General features: G+C 40.8%; 1 protein-coding gene across 1 annotated transcript; it reads right to left on the bottom strand.

The window, feature by feature from the left end:
- Positions 1-100: 100 nt before the first annotated feature.
- Rpe (ribulose-5-phosphate-3-epimerase) lies at positions 101-17,107 on the bottom strand. Its single transcript, XM_038338411.1, has 6 exons — positions 16,916-17,107; positions 9,315-9,394; positions 3,887-4,026; positions 2,800-2,934; positions 2,279-2,365; positions 101-736 (listed from the first exon to the last, which is right to left on the bottom strand). Exons 1-6 carry the CDS (start codon positions 17,035-17,037, stop codon positions 614-616), a joined length of 687 nt encoding a protein of 228 aa, XP_038194339.1. The 5' UTR covers positions 17,038-17,107; the 3' UTR covers positions 101-613.
- Positions 17,108-17,278: the final 171 nt, after the last annotated feature.

Below are 17,278 nucleotides of genomic sequence, written 5' to 3' on the forward strand. Positions count from 1 at the left end.
GAACCAGGGGCAGGGAGGAATTACTGGATAGTGTGTTGTGAAAAAGAAAATACCTTGATAAAGTCTGTGCTTACATATCAGAAACCCTAGGCTTCAAAAATTATTTTTAAAGTTTTTAATAAACCAAGTGTAAGATGAAAAAGTAGAAATGTTTCAGATGCCAGGCCATGACATGCCACCCCATTCCATTCACATTCTCAGGCACATCAACAAACCACAAATGACACAACAAAGAAAATATGGTGTCATCTGCTTTAGGAGTAAACTGGGGAAATAACAGAACATTCTTTTTAAAAATACAGAAAAATGGTTTTCATAGTAGCTCATTTTCCTCTTTAGGCACTAAGACACATTTCTGTCTGTAATCATAAAACCATACTTTCACTCTTTACAAAAATCATTTCCCAATATAAACATGAATATTTCATCATGCTAATCTCTAAATGGCATCACTAAAAAGGGAGTTATTTCTAACCTCTTGAACATCCTGTACAATTGATTTTAATCACTGGAATGCAGCACTGCTTCAATTCGATTCAATGTGATTTGGTAGTTAATATTTCTCTTTTCCAGTAAAAAAGATTTCATGAGCAGAAACTGGGTTCCTGTGACTTCATCGATCAAGAGAACGTTTCTGGGCAGCTTCTGAACAAACATTTCTTAGTAAGTTGATTACAGATCTAGGGTCGTCACTCCTCATGATGGCACTGCCAGACACAATCATGTTAGCTCCTGCCTGCAAGAAGCACACAGCTATATTAGCATGGAAGAAAACAATACAGAAGTCCTGGAGTAGCCTGTCCACCCTTGGCTCTGCCAGAGCTTTCCCAGAAGCTGACTGCAGCACTCTAATTCACTGAGTTATGAAGGGAAAATGTTTATAAATAAGGCCACACAATTATTTGTAAATGTGTCTACCAAGTCACTGAACCAGTGGGTTAATTAGTCCTAAGATGCACACAGTACTGTTGCCAATACTTAGAGCTTTGAACTTTTAGATCATCAATTCCATTTGGGCCTTTCCTAATGCATACCAATGACCCCAGACACTAAGGCCTGTAGACACTGTAGCTGTTTGTTTCTAGGAAGTTTGAAGGGAGTCAATGTGAAATGAGGAGCCATCCATAAACACTGGGAACATTGGTGTCCTGTCATTTTGTGTCAGAAAAAATGTAAAAATGTGTCTTTATGCTTTCTTAGACTCCAGCATGGCTTACAATGCTTTAGGAAATTCTCCATGGATGACATTTTTAAATGTGGAGGCAAAGAAATGGAGGTTAAGGGGAACACTCAAAAAAGCTCAAATGAGATAACTCCAAATATAGCTCTGGGCCTGTGATCTGAGTTGAGGGAAACCCATTCTGTTGTGTAATTCACTGTTAGAAGCTGGAAAATCACATGCTGAGGAAATTTTTCCAGTGAGACCCAGTCACCTTATAGTAGAGTGTCTATTTCCAATATCATTCTTTAGAATCTATAGGACTATTGACTAAAATGTCTCTTAATTTGAGCAGGACTAGCACCGCAGAACTTAATAGGATCTAATAGGTAATGTGCTCAGTGATCATCTGTCCAGTCATTTTCAAAATACTTACTGACAATTTTTTTTTTTTAAAGCTAGGGTCTTATCATGTAACCCATGGTGACCTGGAACTTACAATTCACATTCCTCCCGTGTCTGCATTCTCAGTAACTGCCAAGCTTTCTATGGTTTGTAATTTGGCAGAATAAAAATGAACCATGAGACTTATAATCACCTGCAGTTCTCCAGGAAGGGCTGCCAACTAGTGACCATGTGACCTCTAGTCCCCTGCAGTTCTCAGGGCTGCCACCTTGTGATAACCAGGAACAGAACTAAGTAGGGTAGCTCCCTAGACAAAACAGGCTTAGCTTGGCAAATGGGAACTAGGCCTTGATTTTCAACAGAAATAGATCTAGTCATTTCTTATAAGACGCAAACAGGTAGCTACCACTTTTAAATTCTAAGAGCAGCATGGTTAGGCCAGTTAAATTTCTCTATTTTTCTTCAGTCAAGAAGGTATCTTTTTAAAGAACTTAATGGTTTTGTGAAGAGCTAACATTCAACACAGTTTCTGGAAACTAGAGTTTACTATTTAACAATTTATGTATTTAGAAGCTCTCTTGTTCTTTACTTTCCCAATCCTACATTTGAACCAAAAATATTTTCCCAAGAAAAACATCCACTTGGACAATTCTGTGGTGCCAAGCCTGTCCCGCAGACTGCTCTCCAGGAGCAATCTCAGTGAGGGCATCTCACCTCTGCACACTTCTGAACAGTGTCAGGACCTACTCCACCATCCACCTCTATATCCAGAGTTGGGAACTGGGTCCTCAACCAGTGAACCTAGACATACACGAAGAAACAGTGACTCCTCCAGTGGACAGGCAGGGGAAAGCAAACAACCACATAAAGCGTCCCCGCTGACACAAGCTTAGCACATACATAACATTATTGGGGGTCACTTTCAATAGACTGAAGCAGATTATGTTTATAAAAGTAGTTTAGCAAATGACATTCAATATGTAATAGCTTTGCAAAGACTCTAATGAAAACTCTCAAGTGACCCAAGGTCATAAAAGTAAGTTTTAAAATTTTGCAGTATAGTTAAAATATTAGATTTTATTTTAAAACCTATCACAGTGTATTACAGTATCTGAAGGCATCTCTGTTCCTTCATCTCCAAATTAGGCATGTCTCAATAACACATGGTACAGTTATGTCTACTGAATACACATTTATAATAAAAGCCTAACCCCAGAACAGAGTATTTCTTTTACCTTTGGCATCATATCTTCCATGAACTTTTGGCCTCCAAACCCAGGTTCTACCGTCATTACCAAGGCCATATCTATTTGATTAGCCCATGGGGCCAAATATTCAACTGTCGTTCCTGGTTTAATGGCAAGGCCAACCTGCAACAGACAAATGCCATAGCACATCATTTCCCTATTGGATTATAGTGACCAACTTTTTTTTTAAATCAAATTACAAAAGAGAGTATGCAAATTATTCAGAGTATGACATCAGTGTTTGATTTGGATTTATTTTCCTTTTTTGATTTTTTTAACCCCCAAAATACTTTTCTTACAATATATTTTGATCATGCCCTCAACTCCTCCCACTTCCTCCCCACCCACCCAACTTTATAGTCTCTCCTGCTTTTGCTTAAAAAAAAAAAAAAAAATACACGTGCCTGGCCACAGTGGTGGCACATGTATATTTTAAATACACATTCTTTAAATTTAATTTTTTAATCCCAGCACTCAGGAGACAGAAGCAGGTGGATCTCTGATTTTGAGGCCAGTCTGGTTTAGAGACACCAAGAAACTCTGTTTCGAAAAACCAAACCAAACATACAAACATACACAAAACAAAAAACAAACAAACAAACAAAAAAGAGATAAACCCCCCACAAGCTTACCTCCAAATAAACAAAAACATGGAGTTCTTCTGGCATTGGCCAACTACTCCTGGGATTGTGCCCACCCTAGAGTATGGCTAGTAGACCAGTAAAACTCCACTGTAAAACTAGTTTCTCCCTGCCAGTGGGCATCAATTACAAATAGCTTCTTTTTCAGGGACTGACCCTGTGTATCTACTCCCTCTCTCAGTGACACACTCAAGCCAGATAGGGGCCTAGCATTATTTTTGTTTGCTTTTAAAGATAAAATGGCCATTAAATGTGAATGATTCTAGGGTAGTGACCTTCAGAAACGTAAGTGGAATAATAGCTTACAAACATTTTATACTTTAATACTGGACTCCAGCTGCACACATCCATTCGCTTCCCTGTCATTTTCCCCCACCTATCTTTCAATCTTTGACAAGCACTGGTATAAAATATGACTCCTACCATCGACTTACCTTCATCCCATTCTCCCGGATGTCTTTAATCAAAGCCCCTGGGTTCTCAGTTGCCTCAAGATGAAAGGTATATTGATTGGCACCTGCCACGGCCATTGGCTTTACCCACTGTTCCGGCCTAGACACCATCATGTGCATATCTGGAAGAAAAGACATCTCCTGTCCATTACTGAGAGGAACATCCAGCTCACAGGATGAAGTCAGACTACAGGGTTTTTGTTTGTTGTTTGTTTTGGTTTGGTCTTTGGTCATCACACACACATTTAACTAAGATTATAAAAATCAAAAGCTTGGAAAGGAGTTAAGAGAATAACTCCTTTATATACCAGCATTACTGTATACATTTCTAAACTAACAAAAACATGTTATAAGATCAGCAGTCCTCAGACAAATGTTAGTTAGCACTCTCTGCCTGATACTGGCTAGCTGTGCAGTTGTTATATCATTAGACCTTTCTAAGTACTGATTAGCACATGAAGCACTAAGAGAAAGTACAGAAGTTCTGCTTTTTGCAGTTTACTTTGTGTAGCTTCATTTTGCAAGTTTTCTGGTGTCAACTGTGGTCTAAAAATAAATATGTAACAGAAAAGTTACAGAAATAAACACTTGGTAAGTTTTTCATTGTGTGGCCCAAACCAGCCTTCTCATTGAGTCATCCTTCTGGTGCACACACTATGTACTACTGTCTGTTCACAACCTGGCAGCTGGCTGAAGCGGTCACATCCAATGTCCAGGCACCAGTGTTTATGACTGACTTTATTTCTATAAAATTATTATTATTGTGTGTGTGTATGCATGACATATGTGTAAGTACAAGTGTGTGCATGCCATAGTATGCATGTGGAAGTCAGAGGACAATGTTGGGAGTCTCATTTTCTCTTTCCACAATGGGAAAAAAGGTTAGAACTGAGGCTGTCAAGCCTACGTAACAAACAGGTTTATCCTCTGGTTATCTGGCGCCTGTTGTCTAATTGCTTTAGTAGCACAGCACAAGGGCAAGGATGGTGACAAGAGGACAAGTCATAAGTGCCTCCTCCGAGGATCAGCTCACACTGCTGCAAGTATTACAGGAAGAAAATGTCATAGTCTAATTATAAGTTATGCATGTGTGTAAGACAATCATTAATGATGCTATATCCTGCAGTAGCAAATATCCAGATAAGATATTCTTTATTTAAAAACAAGCACATCGGGCTGGAGAGATGGCTCAGTGGTTAAGAGCACTGCCTGCTCTTCCAAAGGTCCTGAGTTCAATTCCCGGCCACCACATGGTGGCTCACAACCATCTGTAATGAGGTCTGGTGCCCTCTTCTGGCCTGCAGACATACACACAGAATGTTGTATACATAATAAATATTTAAAAAAAAAAAACAAGCACATCTTGGTAGTATGCAAGTTTGCATTAATTTTTAATAAATGGTGAAATCATATGTACACCAAAAATCTTTTTAAAATCAACCACTGTATACCATATTACTAGTAATAAATATGATTTATATGCTTATTTTATATATCTGTATACCCAGGGCTGTGTAAATATTTCTCAGGGAATAAGGAGTCAAGACTGGAAGTTTAATAACCCTGGCTCTACATTAGGCATAGTCTTGAACATGATCCTGTACTACTTTGGAGGTAGAATCAGGAGATTTAAGAGTTCAAGGGCAGCCTGAGTTATGAGATCCTTCCTCCCCCACAAAATTGCACAGTGTATGGGAAGTGTCTTCTAGACACAGGTGATAAAAATCCAAGTACTCTGGGCACATTTGAAGTAGCCAAGGCATAACTATGATGTTAGAGGTTAGTCATATTAAATGCACTTTTGACTTATGATGTCTCATTCTACAATGTATTTGTGGGAACAAAGCCCTGTAATACAATGAGGAGCATCTATCTCTAGGTGTGGCTGCAAACAGAACACAGCAGCTTCCTAATACCACAGTTTCTTCTTACAAGCTCTTTGGTAACAAACACAAGGTATTTTCTTTCAAGTGGCAAATTTAATTTGTTAGTTAAAAAGAAAGTCGGTAAAACAGTCACTTTCTAAAACAAGCAATTTAGCTGTCATTTTTGTTTTTTTTCCCAAGAAGAAACTGGTGTTTGGGAAAAGCAGCCAGTTTAGGTCATGTAATGGTGCAAGTTGTCTGGCCCAAGAAACGTCACCAAGTGACAAGTGCCACCACACCCTGCAGCAGAAGTGCTTCATTCTTCTTACTCTGTCACATGATAATCAACAAGACATTATTCAAAGACAAACTTATTAAAATAAATATTCTAAACCGGGCGGTGGTGGCGCACACCTTTAATCCCAGCACTCGGGAGGCAGAGGCAGGCGGATCTCTGTGAGTTCAAGGCCAGCCTGGTCTACAAGAGCTCATTCCAGGACAGGCTCCAAAAAAAGCTGCAGAGAAACCCTGTCTCGAAAAACCAAAAAAAAAAAAAAAAAAAAATTCTACACTGCTTCACCAAAGATGCATACTGTATGTATGCACACAGCAGTGAAGTACAGTCACTACAGAAGGAATCCAATGTCACTGCATCACTGACTCAGTTATGACACCAGAAGACTCACCACTGATGTGCAGCACCAGCATGGACAATGACAGATTATGTCTTAGTATTACGAAAATAGCTGTAACCTCATCAATGAGCTAAAGAGGGTTTCTAAGGTTCCCTACAATACAGACCACTACCTTAGATAATAAAGACTTTTCTTGTTAGTTTATTTCTTAGCTGGTTTTTGTACTCAAAACTAAGACTGTATAGGTCAGAGCTTTCAAAATAGCAGGATCAGATAGTACAGACCTGGAACATAAGCATCTTCAGTGACTAAGACAAGAGGATTACAAGTTCAAGTCCTGCCTGGGATACGGAATAAGTTCTAAGTCAACTAGAGGAACTTAGGGAGAGCCTGACTCAAAAGTAAAAGAAGGGTTAGGGAGATAGCAGAGTGGCTAGAAGTGCTGGTCACGTACACCTTACAATCTGAGTTTGATCCTGGACCCATATGAAAAGCTGATATAGCAATGTGGTCCCATTTACAGTCCCGGCTCTCTTATGATGAGATGGGAGGTAGAGAGAGAAGATCCAGGAAGCTCTCAGGCCAGATAAGTGGAGTATGCAGTAAGACAGACCCTGCCTCAGAAGTGGGGAAGGTAGACAATGCCTTCTGAAAGCTGTTCTTTGACCTTCCCTCCACAAGTGCACTGTGTCACTGTACCACATGCATACCCACACATGCATGCACACACACAAATACATATAAACATTTTTAAAGATTTTTTAAAACAGTAAAAGGCTGTGGTTCAAATTGGCATGTGCAAGGTTCAAGTTCTGATCTCAGTTCCACCAACAAAACCCCAGAACCTTAGAGGTTTTTATATACAACTGACAGACTACCTATTTATTTATTTTTAAGGATCTTACTTTTAATTATGTATATATGTCTCTCTGTGTGGATATTAACACATAAGTACAGGTGTGCACAGAAGCCTGAAGAGGGAGTTACAGATGGCTGTGAGACACCTGATGTAGGTGTTGGGAACCAAGTCCCGATCCTCCGTAAGAGCAGAAATGCTCTTAACTGCTGAACCATCTCTCTAGCCCTGGTCTACTTCTTAAAATCCAGTCATGCATCAACTGTCACACAACCAAAATCCAACAACAAAATCAAACTGTTAAACTATAGAAGTAAAAAAAGCCTCAGACTCCAAGTATTAATAGTTTATTCATCCTTATTTTGAACAAATTTTCTAAAATATTAAGTAGCAAATTTATATACATGTACACATCATCCATGTCTGCCTGAATCCAGGATGAAAATGTAGATTGTATAAGGTGGGGCAGTGGTATTACAAGAATGAAAGACTGATGACAGAAGATATAGGGAATAGTGAGAACTGAGAACACGAGCCAAAATAAAAGAGAAAGAGAGCAGTGGGATGTGTGGCTGCTGTATGTGGGAGCCATACAGTATGTGGGATTTAGGTCATCATTTCCCATAATCAAGATAACAAATTTAATTTTAAAAAGTCATGTACGCAATACAAGCAGATTCAAGAAGAAACTTAATTTAAAAACTCCCTTCCCCCAAAATATTTTTAAGATAATCAAGATTATATTTAAGTACATAAAATTTAAAAAGATGAACATGTTGGTAGATATGAGGCAATAATGCACATTCTTTTAATCCTCTGAAAATGGATGAATCCTTTCCCAGGTATGTCCAGGCACAGATGGCTAGAGCCAACAAAAACTATAAACTTACTTTATATGTTTAGTTCTGTTTAGTTTTTGTAACTCAACTGTGTGATTCTCAGGTATGAACTTTGTCACTGACAGTAACGTTGCATGTCAAAAGGCTGGACATGCTTGCAGCTGTGTCCGTAGCTGCACTACTGACAATAGTCAACAGACACACGTGGCTACTGAGGACTTCGAATATGCCTACTGCAAATGAGAAACAAATTTTTATTTTAATATAAATAGTTAAATATGGGTTTTAGAACTATCACCTGAACATTTCGGCTAGAGCATTTTATAAAATGTTCTACTGGCAAAAAAACAAAAACAAGTTTTGCTTAATTATACAAGTTACATAAAATACTATAAACTTGATTCTATTTCAGTTCAATTAACTTCTAGGTTGGAGGGATCTATAAAGAAAAACAAAAACCAACCTCCTGCAAAAGAAACAAAAATGCTCTATATTTATTATTCCATGAAATGAAACTTATCTTTGCAAAGACCATATTTGAAAGAAATAAACTGGGTGCTGGAACACTTAGTTGAATCATAAATTTAATTCTAGTCATACTAAATGTAATGTCTGCTTAGCCTGAAGAAAGTTGGGGATGGAGAGAAGAGTCATCAGTTAAGAGCATGAGCTTCTATTCCAGAGGACTTTGGTTCGTTCCCAGCACCCACACGGTGGCTCACACCCTTCTGTAACTCCAATTCCAAGGAATCCAATGCTCTCTTCTGGCCTCTGAGGGTACCACACACACATATACACTCAGGCAAAACACCCAAATAAATAAGTTATATATTATAAATAATATGTAAATAATAATATATATTTATAAATAAATCATAAAGAAAATCACAAGTTGAGTTCTAGCCCTCCCTTCATGGATCATATTATAGTCAGTTCTAAGAACAGACTGAAAAGTGGATAAAGTTAATTTGGACCAGTTGCTTAGAAAGTCCTCTCTGAGGACTGTCAATGAGGCCCTCAGCGTAAGAGTTTTTCTAGGTAGAATCAGGTTCACAGCCGAAGGGAAGGGAAGGAGTGTGGACTGCTAAGAGCAAGCTAATGAAGGCCCAGCACAGGAAGTAACAGGAGAAGGTGCAAGATGAACTTGATCAACCAACCTCTGTTTCCTTTATTTAAGCAATGTAACCAATTTTAAATGTTTAGCAACCCACTTACCAAAGAAAGGATCCTGGCCTAGCTGCTTTCGAAGACTTTCAACCACAGGGTGACCAAAAGTGATGTTGGGAACAAAATGTCTACAAAACAAACAAATAAATCTCACTCTGAGAACATTTTCAATTTCACTTCTGCATTTATCAATATGCTTTCTGAGAAAGAAACAAGGGAATGTTTGGGATGACAATTTTTTCCCATATAATTCTTAACATTTTTAATATTAGACAAAATTAGGCAAAAGTAACCAGGTAAGATCGGGCTTACAATTAATGTGTGCTGTCTCATATATCTTCATAATGACAAGTCTATAAGTCATAAGTCATGGCAAGCAGAAATGGAAAGATGACAAAACATTTCTGACTTGCTCGTGACACACTAGTTATTAAAGGATTCTAATACAGAGTCCTGAGCCTGCCTCTAATTCACTTCAATCACACAACACTGAATGACAATTTATTTAAACCCTTTAAACAATAACCATTAAAAAATAGCTTGGTATTACAAATAAAACTGCTATGAACATATTAGCTCAGTCAGCCCAAAGCACACTTGCAAGCCTATGTTCACAGCAGCTTTGCATAGCAAGAGCCTGGAAACAGTAAGATGCCCCTCAACTGAACAATGGATAAAGAAAACAATGCCATCAAAAAAATTGAAGGCAAATGGATGAAACTAGAAAAAAATACCAACATCCTGAGTCCAGACCCAGAAGAACAAACATGGTGTGTACTCACTCACAGGTGGATAGAGCATATAAAGCAAAGCAAAGAATAACCAGACTACAATCCACAGCCCCAGAGAGGCTAGGTAATGAGGGCTCAAGGGGTGACACATGATCTCCTGGGGAAGAAAAATAGAAGAGATCTTGTGGGTGGGCTTGGGGTAAGGAGCTCACAGAATCTGGACTGACAGCTAGGATGCCTGCATGTGACTGACCTAGGCCCTGTGCATAGGTATGAGTTGTGCAGCCTGGACTACTTGTGGGACTCACAGCAGTAGGAGCAGGGGCTGTCCCTAATGCATTGGCTGACTTTTAGGAACCTACTCCTCATACTGGTCTGTCTTTCCCAGCCTGAAAACAGTAAGAAGAGCTTAGTCCTACAGAAACTTGATAAGACACACTTTGTTGATACCCATGGGAGGGCTGCCCCTTTCTGAACAGAAAGAGAGGAGGAGTAGACTGTGGTGGGGGAGAGGAAGGTGTTAAAGGGGAGGGGGGAAGGGAGATGAAGAGAGAGGGGAAACGGATTGGGATGTAAAATAAATGACTAAATTTAATTAATAGAAAATTCTTGCAAGGCAAAGACTTAAAGCAATTTTATAAAGCTGTGCTGGAAAAAAAATAACGTGATGCATATCAGAGCTAGTAGTATATTGAGAGCATAGTTCACCCGAGATATTGTACTGTTCTCCATACCTCCGACTAATAAAATAAATACTGTTTACATTCTGTTTCAGGAACATTGTAACTGACATCCTGAAAGAAGTCAGTTAGTAATCTGTAGAACAGAATTAAGTTAGCCTGCCACCAACCCAAAGCACTTAGAACCTTCTACCTTCTTAGCTCACCTTCTATCGTATCACCTGCTCATTTACATCTTTAGGAAACCACTTTCCCTCATGTAGGTCATCCTATATTGGGTGCAGCAAGTCCTGTGTTTTATAAAGAATAGGCAAAACCTTTACAATCTCATACACTCCCTTCTATCACTAATCCAATCTCATTAGCAATAGAGGAATGAGTGTTAACAACTCAGTAGACCCTCAGCTGCAGGACAGTTAACAGTAGGAAGCCAACTGAGCACTCCCTAGCTGCCTGTATACCCAAGACAGCCCCTGTGATAATTCTCGTCAATGGTCTGTGAGTTTAAGTGACATATGCCATTGTAGAGTCTAGAACATAAAAAGCTCAGGCTAAACAGTCCTAATCTGAAATCCTATAAAACTAGGGACTTTTTGAGCACCAATATGATGCCACAACAGACAAGATGGTAAATTGGTGTGATGGTGCTCATGGTAATCCCAACACCTAGAGGTGGAAGAGGATCAGGAGTTCAAGGTCATCCTCAGCTACACAGAGATCCTACCTTAATAAAAAGAACTGTACATAAAAGTTTCACGAGACATATATGAATTTCATGAACTTAGACCAGTGTCCCATCCCAAAGTAACTTATAAAGCACACACAAATATTCCAAAATCCAAATAAAACCCAAATCTGAGACAATTCTGGTCACAAGCATTTTAGATGAGAGAAGCTCAACTTGTACCCCTTTCCTGCTCTCACTTTACCTGCCAGCCTAGAAAGCTCTTTCCAAATAGAGCGATGGGGTGGAAGAAGGTGAATTCTCAGAAAAAACACATGGAAGGGCACTCATACTCAACTGCTACATTATTAGTAAGAAATAGACTACAGTGCTACTTCCTGAAACCTGGGCTTTAAGAAAAGCCAATCAATAATGCGTATAGCAATGTGAAGAAGGAAAATGGCAAAAGATTAAGAAAAAAAAAGCAAGTATCCCAGAGCATTCTACTTTAGAAGATCAAAGGACTTATGGAATGTTGAGATGTATAGCATCAGAAATGGCTGAAACACAAGTGAAGGCAGAAATAAGCAAGTTTAGGTCAAAGGGAAAAAGGCTGTTGATGAAAGCAGGCATAGGTTCTATCAGATTAAGGGTGTCCAATGCTGACTACAGGTGTTTGGAGTGTACTGCCCTATAAATATCAAGTGGGGAAATAGGGCGAGAAGCAAGTAATAAAACACATACAGTGAAGCATGAAGACAGACTGAGCAACAACTTGCAAGACGGAAAGAAGAGGCATTGTCTTAGTTAGGTTTTATCACTGTGCAGACACCATGACCAGCAACTCTTATAAAGGAGAACACATACTGGGGCTGCCTTGCAGGTTCAGAGGCCAAGCCCATTATCAGCATGGAGGCATGCAGGCAGACGTGGTGCTGGAGAAGGAGCTCAGCCAGCGTTCTACCTCTGGATTGGCACGCAGCAGGAAAAAAATAAGAGTGCCACTGAACCTGGCTTGACCTTCTGAAATCTCAAACCCTGTATTACACTTCCCCCAACAAGGCGACACCTTCAAAAATGCCACTCCCTATGAGTCTATGGGGACCATTTTCAGGCAAACCAGCAGAGGTATTAATACTAAGAAATTAGTTTCAAAAAAAAAAAAAAAGACAGGCAAAACTAAGAGTGTCTGTCAACAATGATTAGATACAAGGAGGGTAAAAGGGAGTAAGCTATGGTTAAAGCTGCAAGTTTAGATGACAGGCAGGGTAAGTGCTTATAAAAAACTTACAGTCTAAGATCCAAATACTTCCTATTCACTAAACTTTAAATCTAGCAACCCTGTGAGACAGGTAGTACCTGTATTTTGCAGGTGAGGGAATGCAGCCCTGTGTCACACAATCAGTAAGTGCAGGCGGCAGGAGTTAACACACACTACAAAGTCCAGTCTTAGTCATGGCATTCACCTGCCAGGACAATAACAGCTAGAACAGCAGTCCTGGAGAGGACAGGAACTCACATGCAGGATAGTCCCGAGCACAAGTGGACCAGTGTGGATGAGTTCCCTCACCAACGGATCCTTGGTGGTTCCATTTCTAGTATCTAGAACACTATTTTACTGCCTGCCTAATGGCAGTCGCTGTCTGAGCTCGATGACACACTTAAGTTACTTACAGTAGAAATAAGGGTCAGGTAAGCAGGCAGCAATCCCAACGGATTCCACAACTTCACACAAAGTCTTTAATTGCATATACTGTTCTTTTAATTTACTGTGTGGCCTTGAAATTAAGTCTGCTCAGTTTATGTCTTATTTATTAAGAAATAAATATAGTGACAAAAGACAGGCTGAGAAGCAAATAAGTACAAACTTAGTTGAGAAACACAAATGTAACAATAAAAACCACTCTCAACTTATGTGAGCAATTTGTGTTTGTGTTCCTGGTGATAATTCAATGAACTGGGTTCACTAACTTTCGGGAGCACAAAAATGTATCAATATGCTCACAAAAAAACTAAAGGCTTGTCACTAAACCATAACCAACAAGGACAGAAACTCAGGCATGAAACCAAATATCTTGGAAGTGCCTGACACCACCAACTATCAAGGAATTTACAGCTTCTTCATGAGGGCTCCTGAGGTTCCAAAGACCCAAGAACATGACTTTTTATCAAATGCCTCAAAGATCTCTTACCAGACTAAAAAATTCTAAATGAATTCACTCTAAAGAAAAGGAATTCACCAGAAAAGTCAACTTGATAACAATTCTACTGTGACATTTCCCTCCTTGAACTCAATCCTTAAGCAGGGGCTTGCTGGGATTCCGCTGGGACTGTCAAAACGCAGGAACACAAGCTTCCTCTCTCATCACATCACCAGTGCTATACTTCACTTAGTGATACCTGGAATTCAGTCTACTGCAGACAAATCAACAAACAAGCCCGTAAGAGGATTAAGGTCGGTATAAAATGTACCAAGACTGGAACCAGAAAACAATCTACCTGCGAATCAGGCATCATAGAGTCACTAGCACAAGACTGGAACCAGAGAACAATCTTCCTGTGAATCAGAAATCATAGAGTCACTAGCCAGTTGCAGTTGGCAAAGTTAAAAAGCAAAACTGAGCAGACGAGTACGGCCGGAAGGGGTAAGGCACGAGAGCAGATGAGACCGGCCAAAGGGGTAAGGCACAGGCACCAGGAAATGTAGGACTGGTTAAAGGTGCTTGCCTAGCACAACTCCAGCTGATCCATCATGGCCGTACCAGAAAACACAACATGGATGCCAAAGCTCTGACACCAAGTCAGAAATCCAGTTTTCAGGTGAAATCTCCCCAATTTAAAATCCTAAAGACTAGTTTAGATGGAGATATTTGCTCTGCTTCCATGGTTGGGATCAGCCCGTTCCAGCCACCATCCTGTCATGATGTGTTTTGTATTTTCCTCAAAATGTTTTTGCAGAAAATAAATCTGCCCTTTACTTTAGATATTAAACCATACGTGTGTCTGGCCACCTAGTGTTTCCCAGCCCAGTTTTTTACTTTCTAGATAAATTCAGTTTTAAGCAGGTAGAAAACTGGGGTGGGGGTGGGGAGAGGTGACGTGGAAAAGAGAAGCACTTATTCTGAGGCCGACCACCTTTGTAAAGGGAGCCCATGGCTCACTTTTGTACTGTTGTCCTGGAAACACTGCACCACGTGGCAAATGAGGTGGCCGACACCAGCTCCTTCAGATTTTGTCTACTCAGGCAGGACGATGGGAGAGAAGCTCTACTTCTCTAAATTGGTTTCCTCTTTTGCAAATGAGGACTAGAAACAGCTTTTACTCAAGGAAAAAAAAGTTGGTAAAGATTAAAAAGGCATAAAAATTGTACATGAAGAATTTAGATTTCCCAAGCCAGTGCTTCCCAGCAAGAGTAGAACAATTTTTTAAAAAGTCTGCCCTCTTGCCTTATTTATTATTTACTAAACTCACATCTGCCGGGGGGGGGGGGTCTTCTGGGAGGGACAAAGGTAATTATTCTTAGCGATGCTCCCTGCTATTACTAAGCAATAATAACATGGATGCACAGAGCTTTACTTCAGACACCAAGGTGAACAAGAGACAGACATCAGGAGAGAGAAAATAATACAAATATAAATTACTACTTGAAGATTAGTAACTAAAACTTGTAATTACCAAGTACAAAAAATTCCTTAAGGGTTCTGTAGAAGTTCAGGCCTTGCAGAAAGCACTTTGAGACATAGTTACATTGCCTGTATTTTGGTTCCACCTTTTTTTTTTTTTTTGGCTATGAAACATGGCACTATACCTCACTCTTCATTGACAAAACATTAACCTCAAAAAATACCTGATCAGCCCACAGGTTCCTAGCCCTATACAAAGAACTAGATAACTAAGGAATGCTGAGAGCAGGAGACATAGTCTTACACAATACCAAATGGCCAGCTCTAAAAATGTACACACAAGTAACATACAGATGAGCAGGTCATGGTTTCGTATTTAGGGTGTGTATGTGTAATAACAATTAATTTAAAAAGAGGCCAAGGATTTGAAAGAGAGCAAGGAGGTAGTATATGAGAGGGTTTAGTGGGAGGAAAAGGGAGAAACAATGTAATTATATTACAATTTTAAAAAATAAAGGAAGTTTTAAAAGAAGGTTTAAAAGAAAGTACTAGACCAGAATGTCATGTGCTTCTCAGTACTACTATTCAATATTCCTATTAGCAAACTGAAAAGGAGTGTTCTCCATACATCATTCTGCATAAGCAGGCTCAGAGCTACACTTGTAGCTTGACCCATGCCGAAACCCCTGAGTTTTCTCAGGCACCAAAAACATTGCCACAATCTTTATGGTACACACTTGGTTCAGTGGACCGCTTTCAGTGAGTGTTAAAACGAGACTTAACCAGAGAGCAAAAGGAGAAAGACCTGCTACAGAGTAGCCCGTGACATTAAAAAGGTGCATGGCAGTGTGATGGCCCAAGCCTGCAATCCTAGCATTTGGGGAGCTGAGGCAAGATTCAGAGTTTGAGGCCAGTTCGATTTTACATATACCTTGTCTGAAAAACAAAAGGAACAGCAACCCCCAGTTCCACCCCAACAAGAAAAAAAAAAAAAAACAAACTAACCTCTTGGAAATAACACATATTTGCCGATGTGACTGAGAGCAAACAGAGTTTGATTATCTGAAATAAATTTATTTTTCTATCTCAACCCATGGCTTGAATGATACTGAATGATAAACTCAGCGTGGAACTTCCGGTGGGAAATGCTAGTCAAAGCCAAGAAGACTCAAGTTCCAAGTCTGTCACAATCTTCTGTAATCTTGAACAAGTCTTACGGTCTCCTTTGGGTCCAGGTCTATTTCTCCCTTTATAACCGACTTAGGAAACTTGGACCCTGATTCTGAGCATGATAAAGCTAAAACTACAGTGCTTCAAAATTACTTACAAAAATCTGACCTCCCTGAAGAGCAGGGTGCCTGAAGAGAAAATAGACAGAAAAATCAGACTTGGAAAGGTTATTCGATACGACTAACAACTGTAGAGAATCTGTTACACGTCAGGCCCTGGGCTTGCTCATTTCATTTTTCCAAAGACGCGGAAGCGTTCTATTATCAATAATACTTCCATTTTCCAAACACTACAACCGAACCTCAGTGAGGGCTGAAGCGGCTTGTCTAAAACAAGTCAGCAAGTGGTCGGACTTAGGGATCACATACAGGTGTCAAGCTCGCAACCGTGGACGAGTCTGTCTCGCAGCTCTGTCGCGGACTAGTTATCTGAGTTTGGACAAGTCGTGCCGGTCGCACCGAGCCTCAGTTTCTCTGCCAGCTTCTGAAAGAAATGCCCTGACTCCTGAAGGTGGCTTCCGGGCCCTAGTGTCACAGGTCACTGGGGGTGGGGAAGGACTGGGGACCGGGCCCCGAAGGCAGCCCGGGCCGGCTCGGTGCCCTCAGCAGAGCGACCCGGGAGGCCGCCCGTCGCAAAGGGGAGCCGTGCACCCAACAGGCGCTCGCTGAGGTGCAGCGACGCGACCCGCGCGGCCGGCCCGCCCCGAGCCCCGCGGAGTTACCCGTCCATTACATCCAGGTGCAGGTAGTCGGCCCCCGAGTCCAGCATGCGCAGGCACTCGGCCCCCAGGTTGGCCAGGTCGCTGTTGAGGATGGACGGGCCGATCTTGCAGCCCGACGCCATGGTGCCGGTTCCCTAGAGCGAGTGAGCCCACGAGAGCCCGGGCCAGCGAAGACTTCGTCCCGATTGGGCGCGCCGCACTGGCTCCGCCCCCTGCCACCCCGCACTCTCTTCCGGACTCTGCCGGAAGCCGCGGTCCTGCGGCGAGGAAGTCCCGCCTCCCGCTGGGGGCGGGGCTGTCAGATGGGTGGCGAGGGGCGGGCCTTTTGCCTCCCGTCTTGGATTTTTCGTCTCAGTAGAGCAG

The sequence above is a fragment of the Arvicola amphibius genome, chromosome 8, assembly GCF_903992535.2.
Source record: "Arvicola amphibius chromosome 8, mArvAmp1.2, whole genome shotgun sequence".
NCBI classification, from domain to species: domain Eukaryota; kingdom Metazoa; phylum Chordata; class Mammalia; order Rodentia; family Cricetidae; genus Arvicola; species Arvicola amphibius.

Excerpts from the sequence above, each read along its gene's own strand:
- Rpe (XM_038338411.1), bottom strand. The coding sequence starts at position 17,037 with ATGGCGTCGGGCTGCAAGATCGGCCCGTCCATCCTCAACAGCGACCTG. Across the intron at positions 9,395-16,915 it reads CACCTGGATGTAATGGACGG|ACATTTTGTTCCCAACATCA; the intron begins GTAACTCCGCGG and ends TTTGTTTTGTAG. Across the intron at positions 737-2,278 it reads CTGTTCAGAAGTGTGCAGAG|GCAGGAGCTAACATGATTGT; the intron begins GTGAGATGCCCT and ends TGCTTCTTGCAG.